Source organism: Oncorhynchus mykiss, chromosome 12 (genome assembly GCF_013265735.2).
Source record: "Oncorhynchus mykiss isolate Arlee chromosome 12, USDA_OmykA_1.1, whole genome shotgun sequence".
NCBI lineage: Eukaryota > Metazoa > Chordata > Actinopteri > Salmoniformes > Salmonidae > Oncorhynchus > Oncorhynchus mykiss.
In genome coordinates this window covers 40,889,251-40,907,389 of record NC_048576.1, presented here as the reverse complement: position 1 = coordinate 40,907,389, position 18,139 = coordinate 40,889,251, and the positions used below count along the sequence as shown (strand labels likewise).

The window sequence follows — 18,139 nt, the reverse complement described above, 5'->3', positions numbered from 1 at the left end:
ACACTGTTCCTGGAGTGCTAACATCCTGTAGGTTTTCACTCAAATCCCAGTTGTAACTAACCTGATTCAGGTTATCAACAGCTAATTATTAGAATCAGGTGCGCTAGATCGGGGTTGGAGCAAAGACCTACAGGAAGGTAGCTCTCCCCAGGAACAGGGTTGGAGAGCCCTGCTATAGGCTATGCAGAGTCGTAGTCCGGTCCATTCGTGTCCACTCGGGTCTATCAGCTGTAGTTACGTAAATCCGAGACCCAATGACAATCAAACAAAACCCGACCCGGACCCAAGGGAAAAGTTTGGGTTAGGGAAGACCCGTGAAAACCTCTACCAGAGTGTGCAGGCATCTCAACACTTCTACACATCAAACCACCAGAGACATGAGAGTTAACGCTTCACCTCATATTGCCAAAGGACCAGGGTACAGGGAGAGATCTCAAACAGCGAGCCTAGATCATGTTCCTTTCAGCAGGGAGAGCCAGGCCTCGGAGGGCCTGCTTTTCCTATGGTCCTCCAGAAGAAACGCACTGTAGTCCTGTTAAGTAATGCCACAGGGCTCCAGCTAGGATGACAGTTCTTTAGCATAATCGCTTGAGCACCTCGGCTTGCTCTTTAAAATAGATTCCAACCTTGTAAAAGGGAAAAGGGGCCACTTCACTGTTCGCTTTTTAACTACCGCTTCTTTGCAGCTGCTACTTCTACACGGACGGCTCCTAGAGCTTCCTCTATCGGGCTGCTTGTAGGCCAGATCACCACTGGTACAACTGAAAGCAGGAGTCATCAAAGAGGAGTACACTGCATGTCCTCAGGAAGGAGGGAAGAGAAAGACGCAGTGGTTCAAGAACAGTACTGAAACAAATAGACATGAAGAGCAGAGGGGGAATCAAACATCTGCACAGTCAAGTAAGGGTTTTTACCTTCTTTCTCAATCTACATTTTAAGACATAATACAACATCACAGCCTCTATTTGAGGCCTAGTAAAATGTCTTCGGGAGGGACGGGCCATAAGCAGTCCTCCTAAGACAGCTGGAGGGGCTGCTCAAGGGGCTCCGCTAGGGATGTGCCACTATACAGCAGTAATATACCGCTGCTCATTCAAATCAAGCAGTACAATAAAGCACCCGTCTCTGCAACCCTCAATCATTGGTGGCCCCTGGATGTCTGCTAACCCCATTACTTGGCTGTGGCAGCTGCGCCGGCTGGTCAATATGTTTACTGATGAGCTATCGCCAGCTCCCGGTGCGGCCCTCCTTCCTTTTCTCTTTCTCTCTCGCCTCGTGTCGCAGGTCACCTGAGACACTCGCGTCCTTATTGACATCAGCAGACGTGACAATGGGCACAGAGCTTCCCAGCTAATTGCTTTGGTTCCCCACATTTTCCCTAGTGGCAAAATGTGACATACTGTAGCTTCAGTAGTCATCTTGTCATGAGGAACACCTGTTAAAGTTTTACTGATAATGCCACTGCACCATCTCTGCAAAGTCTGTTCTGGTTGACAGAACATAGAAGATAATCCCCACTGGAACCACAGTGGTTGTACTGTAGAAGTACAATGTCACAGTTAGATCATGCAACAGCGCGCTTGAAATGTAAAGGTAATTTCCTATTGAGCCGACATATGCAGGGTTTACCATGAATGCAGTCCCTGTGAACGCGGGAACATTGCCTTTAAATTTAAATTGCGCTATAGCTCTGAACTTTGGCGATACAGATTGAATCCAGCCCTAGATCTGCATGGGAAACCGGACCCAAGAGTCAGAATCAGTGGTGTAGTTGAGGGTAAATGCCATTTATGCACCTATTTTATTTTGCTCCACTGTTTACCTACCCTTTGCGGAAATCTGTTTATAAAAGTATAGGGAGTATTATTTTACTCACTGTGAACAGCAATCAGCGTTTTCCCACCTAGCTATTTTCTTTACATAATCTAAATGAGGATACTATGATATATTCTGTTAGTGGGTGGCAGGTACAGTAATCACTACAGAATTACATTGCTTAGGCCACAGATTATATTTATCATCAATGTACCAATAGTTTGTATTTAAATAAACTTGACTTGCAGTGCTCTGGTATGACTGATAATCTCCATTCAAAATCAAGGTGTGACAGAAATATACCAATGCTTTTGCACACACACACGCGCACACACGCGCACACACACACACACAACCACACACACAACCTCACACACTAGATTCGCTGTCGTAGGTGATTCAGGGCTAGCTAGCTGATTACCTTTCCCAGCCTACTTTATGAGTCCCATCTTCTTGGAGCCATCATGGAGCGCAATCATGGCCTCCAATAACAATATACCTCTACATAAAGAAGACGTATTTGCCGCATTTCTGTGTTTGCATGATGCTAAGCCTAATAAATTCCGTGGGATGCTCTCTCTGAGCGGTGTATCACACGACTGCAGTTGTTGTTTTCCCCCGTGGGAATACAATTGACCTTTAGTGAATTAGCCTATCCTCTGCCGGTGAGCCATCCCTCTCTGTCCCTGCTTTATGCCGCTGGAAGGAATCAAGACAGGCAGAGAAATTGACTACTCTATCTCGCAAGAGCTTGTGCAGGCGAGGGCCTCATTTGTTCAATTCCAAAATCAGTTTACCAGATGGTGTTTTGCAATTTAAGCCTTGACGAAAAAAAGTATATTTGGGGGGAGGGGTAAAATGAATTGGTTGCCATCTCTGTTTATGTATTTTCATCAATTAACAGGCGGTGGCGGCTAGGGCTCCTGACACACAATTGTTTTTATTAGCGCGGTTACATTTTATTAATGGCTTTTTCTGTTGTACGTCTCCCAAACGTTGCTTTACGAGCGTCTATTTCCGTTTCTGGGTTGGGGTATAATTCTGTGACGTCTCATTCTGGTACATCATTAGTCATATACTGTATTCAATCTGAGAGAGAGAAAGGGAGGGAGTAAGGGGAGGGAGGGTGAGAGGTAGAGAAATGGAGGGAAGGAGAGAGAGGGAAGGAGGGAGAGAAAGAGAGAGGGATCCAGAGAGAGAGAGCGAGAGCGGTACATGGAGAGAAAGCGGGGAAGATAGACGTAGTGAGTGTGCTAGAGATGACTCTGTGTCTTGGTATCTGTGGACCAAACAGATAGATTCAACCTTCTTTCCGCTCTGCAGGAGTGGGTCCGTATTAGAGATGACAATAACTACTGTTGCCCCTGACTACCAAAAGGACAACAGCCTGCCCTGAGGACAGGGCCAGCACAAACACTGCATGTCAAGAGGAAAATCTATTTCTTTGCCTCTCTGACAGAGAGATAGAGAAAGAGATAGCGGGAAAGAATAAGGGATCTGGAGGAATGGAGGGAAACAGTACAAAGAGGGAGGAAAACAATAAGGGAAGCAGAAATACATATTTGGTAGAAAGAATGACAGGGGAGGGATGCGGGTATAAATGGAGACATACAGAGAAAATGGGAGCAAGATTTAGCCTTTGATAAAATTTGCACAAAAAAATAGATGGCAAAATATTGATAAACATACATTTCGGAGCTGAGGCACGACAAATAGAAATGAATGACATCTGTCCCCAGTATGGATGGTACACTCTTAGAAAAAGGGTTCCAAAAGGGTTCTTCGGCTGTCCCCATAGGAGAACCCTTTTTGGTTTCAGGTATAACCCTTTTGGGTTCCATGTAGAACCCTCTGTGGAAATAAGGGTTATACCTGGAACCAAAAAGGGTTATTCAAAGGGTTCTCCTAAGAGTGTAATGAGCAAGGTCCTTCCACTTAGCCATTTATTTTGCAGTGTAAATGGCAATTTAGTAATCTCTAAATGCCACCTCCTGAAGCCACCGAGTACTTTATTCTGGCATTGGGGCTTTAATAGCTTTCAATAAAATTGCAGTATACCACCATTCCAGTCCCCCTACAGACAGAAATAGTGTGGCCTCTACCCCGCGTACCCTCTGCCAGATTGTTTGCCGCTACTGCCTATGATATACAGTTGAAGTCGGAAGTTTACATACACATAAGCAAAATACATTTAAACTCAGTTTTCACAATTCCTGACATTTAATCCTAGTAAAAATTCCCTGTCTTAGGTCAGTTAGGATCACCATTTTTTTTAAGAATGTGAAATTTCAGAATAATAGTAGCGAGAATGATTTCTTTCAGGTTTTATTTCTTTCATCACATTCCCAGTGGGTCAGAAGTTTGCATACACTCAATTAGTATTTGGTAGCATTGCCTTTACATTGTTTAACGTGGGTCAAACGTTTTGGGTAGCCTTCCAAAAGCTTCCCACAATAAGTTGGGTGAATTTTGGCCCATTCCTCCTGACAGAGCTGGTGTAACTGAGTCAGGTTTGTAGGCCTCCTTGCTCGCACACGCTTTTTAAGTTCTGCCCACAGATTTTCTATAGGATTGAGGTCTTTGTGATGGCCACTCCAATAACTTGACTTTGTTGTCCTTAAGCCATTTTTCTTAACTTTGGAAGTATGCTTGGGGTCATTGTCTATTTGGAAGACCCATTTATGACCAAGCTTTATCTTCCTGACTGATGTCTTGCGATGTTGCTTCAATATACGCACATAATTTTCCTGCCTCATGATGCCATCTATTTTGTGAAGTGCACCAGTCCCTCCTGCAGCAAAGCACCCCCAATACATGATGCTGCCACCCCCGTGCTTCATGGTTGGGATGGTGTTCTTCGTCTTGCAAGCCTCCCCCTTTTTTCTCCAAACATAACGATGGTCATTATGGCCAAACAGTTCTATTTTTGTTTCATCAGACCTGAGGATATTTCTCCAAAAAGTAAGATCTTTGTCCCCATGTGCAGTTGCAAACCGTAGTCTGCATATTTTATGGCAGTAGCTTCTTCCTTGCTGAGCGGCCTTTCAGGTTATGTCGATATAGGACTTGTTTTACTGTGGATATAGATACTTTTGTAACTGTTTCCTCCAGCATCTTCACAAAGTCCTTTGCTGTTGTTCTGGGATTGATTTGCACTTTTCGCACCAAAGTACGTTCATCTCTAGGAGACAGAACGCGTCTCCTTCCTGAGCGGTATGACGGCTGCGTGGTCCCATGGTGTTTATACTTGTGTACTATTGTTTGTACAGATGAACGTGGTACCTTCAGGCATGTGGAAATTGCTCCCAAGGATGAACCAGACTTGAGGTCTATAATTGTTTTTTCTGAGATCTTGGTTGAATTCCTTTGATTTTCCCATGATGTCAAGCAAAGAGGCACTGATTTTGAAGGTAGGCCTTGAAATACATCCACAGGTACACCTCCAATTGACTCCAATTCCAATTGAAGCTTCTAAAGCCATGATGTCATTTTCTGGAATTTTCCAAGCTGTTTAAAGGCACAGTTAACTTAGTGAATGTAAACTTCTGACCCAATAGAATTGTGATACAGTAAATTACAAGTGAAATAATCTGTCTGTAAACAATTGTTGGAAAAATTACTTGTGTCATGCACAAAGTAGATGTCCTAACCGACTTGCCAAAACTATAGTTTGTTAACAAGAAATGTGTGGAGTGGTTGAAAAACAAGTTTTAATGACTCCAATTTAAGTGTATGTAAACTTCCGACTTCAACTGTATATGCACCTGCGCCAGTGGAGAAATGAAATCAGCCGGCACAGCGGATTATGACCATAACAGACTGTTCCCTCACATCTAAATACACAGTAATAATGGAACGCCCCAGAGAGTTAAAGGAAAAATCCTCTCAAAATTACATTTTGCTATTTTCATTAGTCCACTGTTGATACAGTCCCAAAATGTTAGCAGTCAAGTTTTCAAGATAATGGACATTCAAGAAGCAAAGTATCACACTTTGCTTCTTGAAATGTGTGTCATGTCACTGTACTCCTGCGTAAATAAACTTGATTCTCATTAAGTGTTTAGTGCATTAACCTCTATAATTGCTCCAGGGGCGCTGCACTGCACCTGACCCAATGCGTCAAGCCCTTCGCTGTGTGTCCGTGTCTTGGGGGGTTGGGTTGTGAGCAGAAATACACATTTCTCTTCTATGTAAGTTAATGGAAAATATAGTACATCTTATCTTATCTAATTGCGATACTAGATTACATGAGTCTGACAAAGCAGGTAACAGCCTACTAAGACACACTCACTTGTTTGATGTGAGTAGAAGGTGTATCCAATCAGCAATGTCATTAGGTCTTTGGTTTTTCATTTAATCCAATCAGATAGCATAATCGAGCACAATGCCTGAGATTTCCCGGCCTGAGTAGATTTGTTCCAATTGTGCTGAGAATGGTCTGTCAGAAACTTTCATAGCATTTCTAGCTCAGGGCTGCTCAGCTCAAACGCCATCCTTAAGTGTTGTTTTGTTTATGCACATTTCAAAGATTTGGAATTGCAATGCTGAAAATGGCCTTCAGCAAATAGTTTCTGACAATGAGAGTTGTTATGAACAAAGAGAGAGAATTGCAATTGCAAGTTAATTTACTAGCCGTCGCAAATGGCTTTATGTGGCACTAAGTTGAAAACCTAATACAATTGAATGGTTATAGTTAGGGCTCTATTCAATCTGTATTGCTGAAGTGTTACAGATTGAGTGATAGAAATGTAAATATAATTTCCTATTGAGCCGTCATCTGCAGCATTTACCGTGAATGCAGTCTCCACTAACCCAAAAACATTGCTGTAACACTGAATTTCCACAATACAGATTGACTAGAGCACTTAGTCCACAATAGTATGGCAACCAAGATGTCGTATTGACCTGATAATTGACTTTAAATGTAATTGAATAATGATGATGTGTGGCATCATCGTGTTGTGTTGTCATGCTCATGTGACCCTTTTCAGGAAGCTACGGGTATGTTGCACATAACTACTTCACAGAGAGGCATTTGAACTTCTTAAAAGTTCGATCAAAATGTGTTTTTTTGTCTGGCAGAAATGCCCTCTGGAACATGTGAACTTTCATGTACCTTAATAACAAACTTGTATTCCATCTGTAAATACGAATACAATTATGAGCCCAGTTGGTTTAGCTATGGATAAAGGGGGGAACCTTCCCGATGGCCAGGATTGGCTAAGATAATAGATGGGCTGGACATGCTGGGAGATGAGTTTGGATTGGTCTGCCATGTAGCATGCTTCGGTCTATAAAGTGACCTGATCAGTATGTGTTGATAATCCTTTCTACCGTGGCTTTTTTGAAGGGTTTAACGTTAGCCATCAAGAACTAGAAAAGTTGAGATACTTTTCTCAACAACATTGATACCCTGAATTTAAGAGGTGCTATCGACAGATCATTTTGAGAAAAAAATCTACACACGCCACGGTCAGTGTGAACCGGAGTGACTTGACACAATGCTGGCCAAACAAAATGGAGTTAAATGGTTCCAGTCTGCTGTCGTTTCATTGCAAGTTAAAGCATACTGTTCTCTAGCTAGCGAACGTTAGTTTGCTGTCTCCCTATCTAACGTTACGTGTATGATCTGTGTAGTAATGTTATTCGAATCAGAAAACAATTTGCATTGCTAGTTATAGCCTAACGTTAGCTGGCTAGTTAACATTGAACCTAGTTGGTTAGCTTTAGCTACCTGCAAAGTCATACTACAGTTATGACAATCAGTTTGTATTCGTAGTAGTACGAGTTGAGATTATGCTGGTTCATTGTTTAGCTAGCTAGCTAGCTACATGTCCAAACAAAATACTCTACTTTGCCAGATGATTACACGACCTACCAAGTCAGTTAGGTTTGTCTGGGGGTGATTACGGCCATTTATTGTATTTCATGTGTAGATATGTACATGTCTAAACAATAGTGACCCATCCACATAGCTAGATGGTGGTTATAACATTTATTTCACATGAACCATCAATTTAGACAGGTGTGCCTGGGTAAGCATCATCTAATAATTATCTGGACACTTTCTGTTTTTGATATTGCTACTATGCAAATATGCACTGTACTGCTCACTCCTTCTGTATCCTATGCATGTGACAAAGAAACTTTTATTATTATTTGATAGTGTGTGTTTACCAGAGACAGTAATGTGAAGAACAACATGACCCGCATCAAAGTCAGATTAGGATATAGGCCAAGGACTAGATAAAGAGTATTTTTTACCTGGAGTCTTTCCTTATTGTAGGCTACTTCTTGAAATCTTAAATTGTTTACTACACCACTCACTCTGTTTAGCTCATGGCCTCACATATATCCTCGAAAAGATGGGTGGGGCTAAGGCTTAAAAGGGTGTGAACGATGCGTAACAAAGAAGAGCTCTCCAGTAGGTATATCAAAACATTCAAGGGCCATTTTCTCAAAAGTGGGGTTTGTCAACTTTCAAAGCAGAATTTAATTCCAATTGTTTCTTAACTGCAGTGTATGATATACAATTTGCTAGCTCTGAGGCTCTACTTTTATCCAATGTAAAAAACACAATTGTTTCAACATCAATTATAGATCAACTGGTTGACTCACAGCCTACAAATACCAGGGCCCATTGTCCATGTAGTCGTATTCATTCATTCTGATCTAAAAGGCAAAACTGATCCTAGAATAGCACTCTTACTCTGAGATGCTCGGTACTTACGGCCTCAGATCTAGAGGACTCATTGGTACCTTGTCAGTGTTTCTCCTAGACAGAAACCAATTCAAGTTTGGGGGGAATTAAAGTAAGCCAAAGCAATAGTAAGGACAGACATTGAATCTGCAGCAACTGGTTTTGAGGAGGTGAGCCAAGATTACAGGAGTTGTAACAAAAAAAGGAAATATATTGCCTGTTCATTGCAACAGGTACACGATAATACAAGAAAGGCAGGGGAGAGATCAGAGCTAAATGTATCACCGTACCTGCATTCTGTATAACAGGAAATAGGATCAAACAAGGAATTCCATGAACGATCCTAACATCAGTGTCGACATTCACATCATGAATGTATTCTGATGACGACGCCAGGGACGGTTAACTTTTCGCATATATCGCTTTTGCGACTAAGTTGATTGCGAATGTATTTTGAGGAGTGGCAAGGGACATGAACTTTTCCAGTCACTAAGGCTGCGATTACACAGGCAGCCCAATTCAGATTTTTTTCTTCTCACTAATTGGTCTTTTGACCAAATAGATTAGCTCTGAAAAAGTGCTGATGTGAAAAGATCTGATGTGATTGATCAAAACATCAATTAATGGAAAAAAGATAAGAATTGGGCTGCCTGTGTGAATGCTGCTTAAAAGTGATATGCACCTCATTTGGGGAAAGACGAGTCTATTTGTCTACAGGACATGAATGTGAATAGCTGGATGGGAAGAGAAGGGAGTCGTCTGCCTGTCCCCGTCTCTGCTCTTTTGTTTGAGCGTATGAAAATATGCCGGCATAGTCAACCCGCAGGAAACACAAAGGAGATATGTAATCCCTGGCTCAGACAGGGCAGGATACAGCCCAGATCGTGATAAGCTTGTGAGAGCAACAGGAGAGGGAGAGAGAGAGAAAGAGAGGGGCGATTCAAGGCCAGGACAGGCCGAAAATATTTTTGGTATCTCAGATTGTTCTGTCAATGTTCACATATAAACTTCACTGGGAGGAATGATATTTGTCATGCTTTTTACATCTGTATCACAATTTTTTTTACATAATGATGAGCTTGGCAATGTTAGGTACTCTAGGTCCTATATATGCCTCCTGTAAGATCTTACGATCCGTGAATTGTACATGATACAGACAACATCTTGGTGTCATGATACTCCTAATCTCAAAAGCACACTTTTCATTTTAAGACATATTGTTTGGAACAATATACTGTACAAGTACATACAATTTCCAGAGTGGGCTCTCTGCTAATTCTATAATCTATTTTATGAGCAACACCAACACAGTAAATGGGAAAACGGATTCAAATGGAACTCCCCCTGCTGCTGATTTTGTGAAAGTGCAATCCTAAAGGAGGGCTGTGATTGGTTAATGGCCTATTATGTCAATTTCTCTGTTTAAAATGGGTCATATCATAAAAAATACCAGAGAGTCCACTCTGGAAATGTGACATGTTTGAAGAGTATATTATTCCAAACAAGTAGCTTAGTGGTTAGAGCATTGGGCCAGTAACTAGAAAGGCTGGATCGAATTCCGGAGTTGACAACGTATAAATCTGTCGTTCTGCCCCTGAACAAGGCAGTTGTTCCCCAGTAGGCTGTCATTGTAAATAATAATTTGTTCTTAACTGACTTGCCTAGTTAAATAAAGATTGCATTTGAAAAAATAAATAAAAAAAGGGTACTTTTTAGATATTCATATTTTTATGTTGAATAAATTAATGCGAACGTTTGTTTTTCTGAATCTAGATATACCTTCATATTTGAGCGCACACATAAGATGTTGTCTGTATCATGTACGGTTCACAGATCACAGGGTCTTACAGGAGGCATATATAGGTCTAAATAGGGCCTAAAATGTCCGCTTTCATCTTTAAAAAAATATAAATAATTGTTATACAAATGTGAAAAGCATGTCAAACATCCTTCCCTCTAATTAACTTTCTATGTGAGAATTGCCAGAACAATCTGAGACACCTAGAATATTTTTGGGGGGCGTAAATGGGGGGAGGGAATAGATGGGGGGAGGGAATAGATGGGGGAGGGGGGGAGAATACAGAGGGAGGGCGAGAGGGAGGGAGAGAAAGGGGGGAGAGAGGGGGAGAAGAAGAAAGGGATAGAGAAAGAGAGAGAGAGAGAGAGGAGGGAGAGAGAGAGCGGCTGAACATTTTAGTGAGAGAAATGTGATGGGTGCGAGCGGGCGGATGATGAGTGCCATTGACAGCCCCGCGCTGCAGTGGGAGGAGGGAGCCGAGGCCTGGCCCCTCCAGTGCGACTCTGTTATTATTATCGTTTCTCAGAATCTTATCAGGACTGGCTGACGGCAAATATTTATCTCTTTTCCTCACACTCTCTTTCTTGTTTGCTCACAAACACACGCACAGGCATGCACAAGGGGGTGTCAGGTCACACATTACAGTGGGTAATGGTAACAATAGAATGAGAACACATAAATACGCATGCACTCACACAGTGTGGGTGGTGGAAGTGGTGGTGTTTGTGGTGAGGGTCGGGTTTGGTGGGTATGAGGGTATCGCATATGCACACAAACAACGCACACACAACCACAAAACACACAGGGAGGTGGTGGGAGGTGATACTGTACCTGCAGTGGCTTCAGGGAGGGAGATGGTTGTGGTGGTGGGAGTGGTGGTAGTAGCTGTAGTGGGTATAGGGGTAGTGGTGGGGGCATCTGGATGAAGAAAACAAATACATGACAGACAAGGAAACTAATGAGTAAACCATGAAAACAAAAGACACAATGAAACAGACCTGGGTCCAAATACTATTTGAAACCTTTTAAATACTTGTAGTGTTCGCTTTACCCCTCTAGATTTCCAGTTGGGCAGGGTTTGCATTTCTGAGACTATTGTATTGGTCCATGAAGCCACCCAGCTTAATCGAGCACAGATAAAATATCTGAAATGATTTCGAATAGTATTTGAACCCAGGTCTGCAATAATATGAAACAATTCTGATGGGGAAATTATTAATTCATACCAGTGGCAGTGCATTTGTTTGCCTTTAAGCCAGTCATAAACCAAGCTATATCATTTTTTAAAGGCTAAATTAAGGGATTAATTCCGGGTGGTTAAGGTTCAGGTTAGGGTGTCCAAATGTGTCAATGAATCTCTCCTACGCATGCTGTTGGCATGATAATAATAACAACAAGCCCATCACAGAAAAAAACTGCAGTCCATTCGTAAAGTATTCAGACCCCTTCCCTCTTCCACATTTTGTTATGTTACAGCCTCATTACAAAATTGATTAAATATATATATTTTTATCAATCTACACACAATATTCCAAAATGACAAAGCGGAAACAGGTGAGTGTAACGGATGTGAAACGGCTAGCTAGTTAGCAGTGGTGCGCGCTAAATAGCGTTTCAATCGGTGACGTCACTTGCTCTGAGACCTTGAAGTAGTGGTTCACCTTGCTCCGCAAGGGCCGTGGCTTTTGTGTAGCGATGGGTAACGATGCTTCGAGGGTGACTTTTGATGAGTGCAGAGGGTCCCTGGTTCGCGCCCGGGTCGGGGCGAGGGGACGGACTAAAGTTATACTGTTACACTCAGGTGTATCCTGTTTCCATTGATCATTCTTGAGATGTTTCTATAACTTGATTAGAGTACACCTGTGGTAAATTCAATTGATTGGACATGATTTGGAAAGTCACACACCTGTCTATATAAGGTCCCACAGTTGACAGTGCATTCCAGAGAAAAAACCAAGCTATGAGGTCGAAGGAATTGTCTGTAGAACTCTGAGACAGGATTATGTCGAGGAACTGATCGGCGGAAGGGTACCAAAACGTTTCTGCAGCATTGAAAGTCCCCAAGAACACATTGGCCTCCATCATTCTTAAATGGAAGAAGTTTGGAACCACCAAGTCTCTTCCTAGAGCTGGCCGCCCGACCAAACTGAGCAATTGGGAGAAAAGGGCCTTTGTCAGGGAAGTGACCATGAGCCCGATGGTTACTCTGACAGAGCTCCAGAGTTCGTCTATGGAGATGGGAGAACCTTCCAGAAGGACAACCATCTCCGCAGCACTCCACCAATCAGGCCTTTATGGTAGAGTGGCCAGGCGGAAGCCACTCCTCAGTAAAAGGCCCATGACAGCCCGCTTGGAGTTTGCGAAAAGGCACCTAAAGGGCTCTCAGACCATGAGAAACAAGATTCTCTGGTCTGATGAAACCAAGATTGAACTCTTTGGCCTGAATGCCATTCCTACGGTGCAGCATGGTGGCAGCAACCTCATCCTGTGTGGATGTTTTTCAGCGGCAGGGACCTGGAGACTAGTCAGGATCGATGGAAAGATGAACGGAGCAAAGTATAGGGAGATCCTTGATAAAAACCTGCTCCAGAGTGCTCAGGACTTGGGTGAAGGTTCAACTTCCAACAGGACAACGACCCTAAGCACAAGGCCAAGACAACACAGACGTGGTTTCAGGACAAGTCTCTGAATGTCCTTGAGTAGTCCAGCCAAAACCCGGACCGATCGAACATCTCTGGAGAGACCTGAAAATAGCTGTGCAGCGACCATCCCCATCCAACCTGACAGAGCTTGAGAGGATCTGCAGAGAAGAATGGGAGAAACTCCCCAAATACAAGTGTGCTAAGCTTGTAGCGTCATACCCAAGAAGACTTGAGGTTGTAATCTCTGCCAAAGGATCTTCGACAAAGTACTGAGTAAAGGGTCTGAATACTTATGTAAATGTAATATTTCATATTATAAAAAAATATATATTTTTTACACAAACATCTATAAAACAGTTTTTGCTTTGTCATTATGGGGTATTGTTTATAGATTGATGAGTGGAAAAACTACTAAATCAATTTTAGAATAAGGCTGTAACGTAACAAAATGTGGAATGAGTGAAGGGGTGTGAATACTTTCCAAATGATGGACATGATAAGTGATGAAAATGCACTGTCCAAGTCTCAAAACATCAACAAACATACAAATTGGCGCAATGTGAGGTCCGATGGAGGAAGGGACGTTCAGCACACATACTTTCAACTCGAGGACTACCCCCCAGTTGCATTTTCCATTTACTTCATTAGTCGACTCGACCCCCCACCAATAACTGTAGGGGGAAATCAAAAGTGACATTCTCTCAGTTGGACTGGTGGTGCTGCATTGATAAGAACTTGGGGCTGAGGCTTGCGGTGAGGAGAGAGCCTCGTCACTTGTCATGCTGCTCAGTTGCCTGAGAGTGTAGCGAAAAACAGGGGGAAGTGTTAAAGGAGTGCAGGGAGCGAGTGATTGCAGCATTTTTTCCCCGAGGATGAGAGAAACACAACCAAACAGGTTAATGAAACGAGGGGAAATAAAGAGCGAGAAAGAGAGAGAGAGGGGGATGGAGAGAAGGAGAGAGAGGGAGTGTGGGAGTGAAATAGAGTTAGAGAGTATTTTCTGTTGTGCTAACAGGCGTGAATGGTGACGTGCGCCCACGGCCGCACAACTGTTTTGCCTGTCTGTCCTCGTCCAGCCAGACAGATACCACTGTGTTAACATCTGTGGAGGTGGGTGGAAATTGGCCGACAGCTTCCCTTCCTCACTCCCTCTCTGCTTTCCTTGTTGTCTGAGTTCTATCAGAACATCACGGCAGGAGGGCCCAGAGACACTTTCCAACTGACGAGGAGGACTTGGAGGACTGGGAGGCTGGCAGGGACACATCAGAGAGACGGTGACGGCAAAAACGTGCTCTTCAAACATGCTGTGTTTACCAAGCCTTTCAAATATCACTGACAGGATGCACACAAATATTCCAAATACCTCATTCCAAATGGATGTCAATTAAATTGAATGAATACTACCCATCCCTGCAGGAAAATGCAGCTTGAAAGTAAAGAAATTGAGATATAGTGTTTGTATCTGCTGAAAAAGAGGGGTCACTTTCTCCTCCGTTTTTATTGCTTTCCGTTGTTCTGACTGACAGTTTGTAATACAAGCTGCAACTTGTGTCTGAAATTAGCATATGCTGGTGGACTGTTTTCATAGGTTTTGAATGATTTCGGATAGCTTTGGCAATGACTTCACGTCAACTTTCAGAATTTTCCCATAGGGTTCTGGTCAAAAGTAGTGCACTATATGGAAATATGGTGCCATTTGGGACGCATCCCAAGGCTATTGAACTACAGCTGTAGGATCTTAATTGTATCACCCTGTTGCAGCAGAAATCCCCTGCAATGCAGGAAATGTAAAACGTCTAGTGTATTTGAGGTCTGTAATTTCCAGACTTGATTTTCCCAAACTAAAAATATGTCAATCCCTACAAAAATGTCCATTCATTAAAATCCACATAATACTTCACATTTCCTGTTGCTGAAAATTGTCTCAAATTAAGATCATATATCTTGCAACACTTTCATTTACTCTCGTGCAAACACATAACTTGAATCCTGACCCAAACCTAATCATAACCAATAGATTTGCTGGTGCCATTTCCCTTCTAGTTTTCCTGATTGAAACACATTCTCTCATTTTACTATGATCCATCAAATCACAGTGGGCATCAATCGATCTTTCCAAATGTTCCTTCACGTCAACAACACTCAAAGGTGGTGGCCATCTTGTGATCCAAGGGTCACCTTCCCTCTACTGCAGCCCACCGAGGCTACCGTTGGTACAGTGCCTTGCGAAAGTATTCGGCCCCCTTGAACTTTGCGACCTTTTGCCACATTTCAGGCTTCAAACATAAAGATATAAAACTGTATTTTTTTGTGAAGAATCAACAACAAGTGGGACACAATCATGAAGTGGAACGACATTTATTGGATATTTCAAACTTTTTTAACAAATCAAAAACTGAAAAATTGGGCGTGCAAAATTATTCAGTCCCTTTACTTTCAGTGCAGCAAACTCTCTCCAGAAGTTCAGTGAGGATCTCTGAATGATCCAATGTTGACCTAAATGACTAATGATGATAAATACAATCCACCTGTGTGTAATCAAGTCTCCGTATAAATGCACCTGCACTGTGATAGTCTCAGAGGTCCGTTAAAAGCGCTGAGAGCATCATGAAGAACAAGGAACACACCAGGCAGGTCCGAGATACTGCTGTGAAGAAGTTTAAAGCCGGATTTGGATACAAAAAGATTTCCCAAGCTTTAAACATCCCAAGGAGCACTGTGCAAGCGATAATATTGAAATGGAAGGAGTATCAGACCACTGCAAATCTACCAAGACCTGGCCGTCCCTCTAAACTTTCAGCTCATACAAGGAGAAGACTGATCAGAGATGCAGCCAAGATCACTCTTGATGAACTGCAGAGATCTACAGCTGAGGTGGGAGACTCTGTCCATAGGACAACAATCAGTCGTATATTGCACAAATCTGGCCTTTATGGAAGAGTGGCAAGAAGAAAGCCATTTATTAAAGATATCCATAAAAAGTGTTGTTTAAAGTTTGCCACAAGCCACCTGGGAGACACACCAAACATGTGGAAGAAGGTGCTCTGGTCAGATGAAACCAAAATTGAACTTTTTGGCAACAATGCAAAACGTTATGTTTGGCGTAAAAGCAACACAGCTGAACACACCATCCCCACTGTCAAACATGGTGGTGGCAGCATCATGGTTTGGGCCTGCTTTTCTTCAGCAGGGACAGGGAAGATGGTTAAAATTGATGGGAAGATGGATGGAGCCAAATACAGAACCATTCTGGAAGAAAACCTGATGGAGTCTGCAAAAGACCTGAGACTGGGACGGAGATTTGTCTTCCAACAAGACAATGATCCAAAACATAAAGCAAAATCTACAATGGAATGGTTCAAAAATAAACATATCCAGGTGTTAGAATGGCCAAGTCAAAGTCCAGACCTGAATCCAATCGAGAATCTGCGGAAAGAACTGAAAACGGCTGTTCACAAATGCTCTCCATCCAACCTCACTGAGCTCGAGCTGTTTTGCAAGGAGGAATGGGAAAAAATGTCGGTCTCTCGATGTGCAAAACTGATAGAGACATACCCCAAGCGACTTACAGCTGTAATCGCAGCAAAAGGTGGCGCTACAAAGTATTAACTTAAGGGGGCTGAATAATTTTGCACGCCCAATTCTTCAGTTTTTGATTTGTTAAAAAAGTTTGAAATATCCAATAAATGTCGTTCGACTTCATGATTGTGTCCCACTTGTTGTTGATTCTTCACAAAAAAATACAGTTTTATATCTTTATGTTTGAAGCCTGAAATGTGGCAAAAGGTTGCAAAGTTCAAGGGGGCCGAATACTTTCGCAAGGCACTGTATATCTGTAGCACATTCCCTCTTACCTACTTGGTGTGTAACAACAAGTGGCGCAGCGTTCTAAGGCACTGTATCTCAGTGCAAGAGGCGTCACTACAGACCCTGGTTCAATTCCAGGCTGTATCGCAACTGGCCATGATTGGGAGTCCCATAGGGCGGCGCACAATTGGCCCAGCGTCGTTAAGGTTTGGCTGGGGTAGGCCGTCATTGTAAATAAGAATTTGTTCTTAACTGACTTGCCTAAATAAATAAATGTACTGACATGTATGTGATAGATGCAAACACACTCACTAGATATTAATGTATGTAAATTGTAAAGTATTTTGTCTGTAATGTCTTTTTCATTATGTGTCGGACCCCAGTAAGACTAGCTGTAGCCATTGGCGTCGGCTAATGTGGATACTAATAAAAATTGAATAAAGGGTGGTCGAGTTTGGTGGCATATTTCTCCAAGGGAGAGGTACTTGAAGAGATTTGTTTGTTTGGCATGTCAATAAAGTACTTTTATGGATCATGGGTTGTCAGAACTAAGTTGTTACCTGTCCCAAACTCCCTGTGATTAACAAGGCATGCCTTGACAGGGCAGTTGCTTTCACGCTGTTTCTCGGAACAGTGCACCCATGTTGATTACCTTTGCCAAAGGTGAGACAGAAGGTGGCTTGGGGAGTAGTGGCGTGATACGTTTCTACACTAACGGAGGAATTCAGCTTGGCATTAAGACATGGAAAATAGATTGGTGAAGTTCTTGATTATGGTTGATCACCTTGTCAGTGAAAAGGAGCATATTTAAACTGCAGTATATTTAGGTACATTCGACAAAGAGGAACCGTTGTAATATATTTTATTGTAATATATTATGTTTGGCTCCCAGAGTCCTTTATGGTTGTTCAGCCTATATTTTGTTAATGACCAGTTAATCGTTTGGACATTCCCCCCCCAAAAAGTACATTCATCTTCACCCAACACATTATAAAATAGATACATGCGTAAAGAAGTGAGTAATTCAATGTGAGAGAAAGCTAGGGAGATGTGCAAAGTCCCCATGAATCCAGCCAGGAGCGGTTTCAGAAGCAAACCAAGCCGGCCTTGAGGTGATCTGAATTTGTATTCGAACACACTCTCTAATATCCATTTTTAATTACTAACAAAGAACATATTCCATTCCTGTAAACAGAGGTTTGAAAAAATAATGGCTGAACGGACAAATAGGGAAGCCTATCTTGCGGCGGGAGCCGGCTAACTGGGCTTGCGCCACTGATGAGTTTCACACGTGTCAGGAGCTGACAAACTTGAGCTGAGAAGTGACGCTACTTAATTGGTTTTTATCCCGTAATAAACTGTGAGGCCCAGCAGATG

The 18,139-nt window shown here is 42.5% G+C and overlaps 1 protein-coding gene across 5 annotated transcripts in view; it reads right to left on the bottom strand.

Moving 5' to 3' along the window:
• cadm1a (cell adhesion molecule 1a) overlaps positions 1 to 18,139 on the bottom strand; it is a 426,941-nt gene that overhangs the window by 30,709 nt on the left and 378,093 nt on the right. For 3 of the 5 annotated variants that reach the window (XM_036937590.1, XM_036937591.1, XM_021623777.2), the window contains one exon: positions 11,145 to 11,231. The exons of the other annotated variants lie outside the window; for them this stretch is intronic. In XM_036937590.1, coding sequence (XP_036793485.1) covers positions 11,145 to 11,231 — 87 coding nt within the window. The remainder of the gene's footprint in view (positions 1 to 11,144; positions 11,232 to 18,139) is intronic. 5 annotated transcript variants of the gene reach the window in all.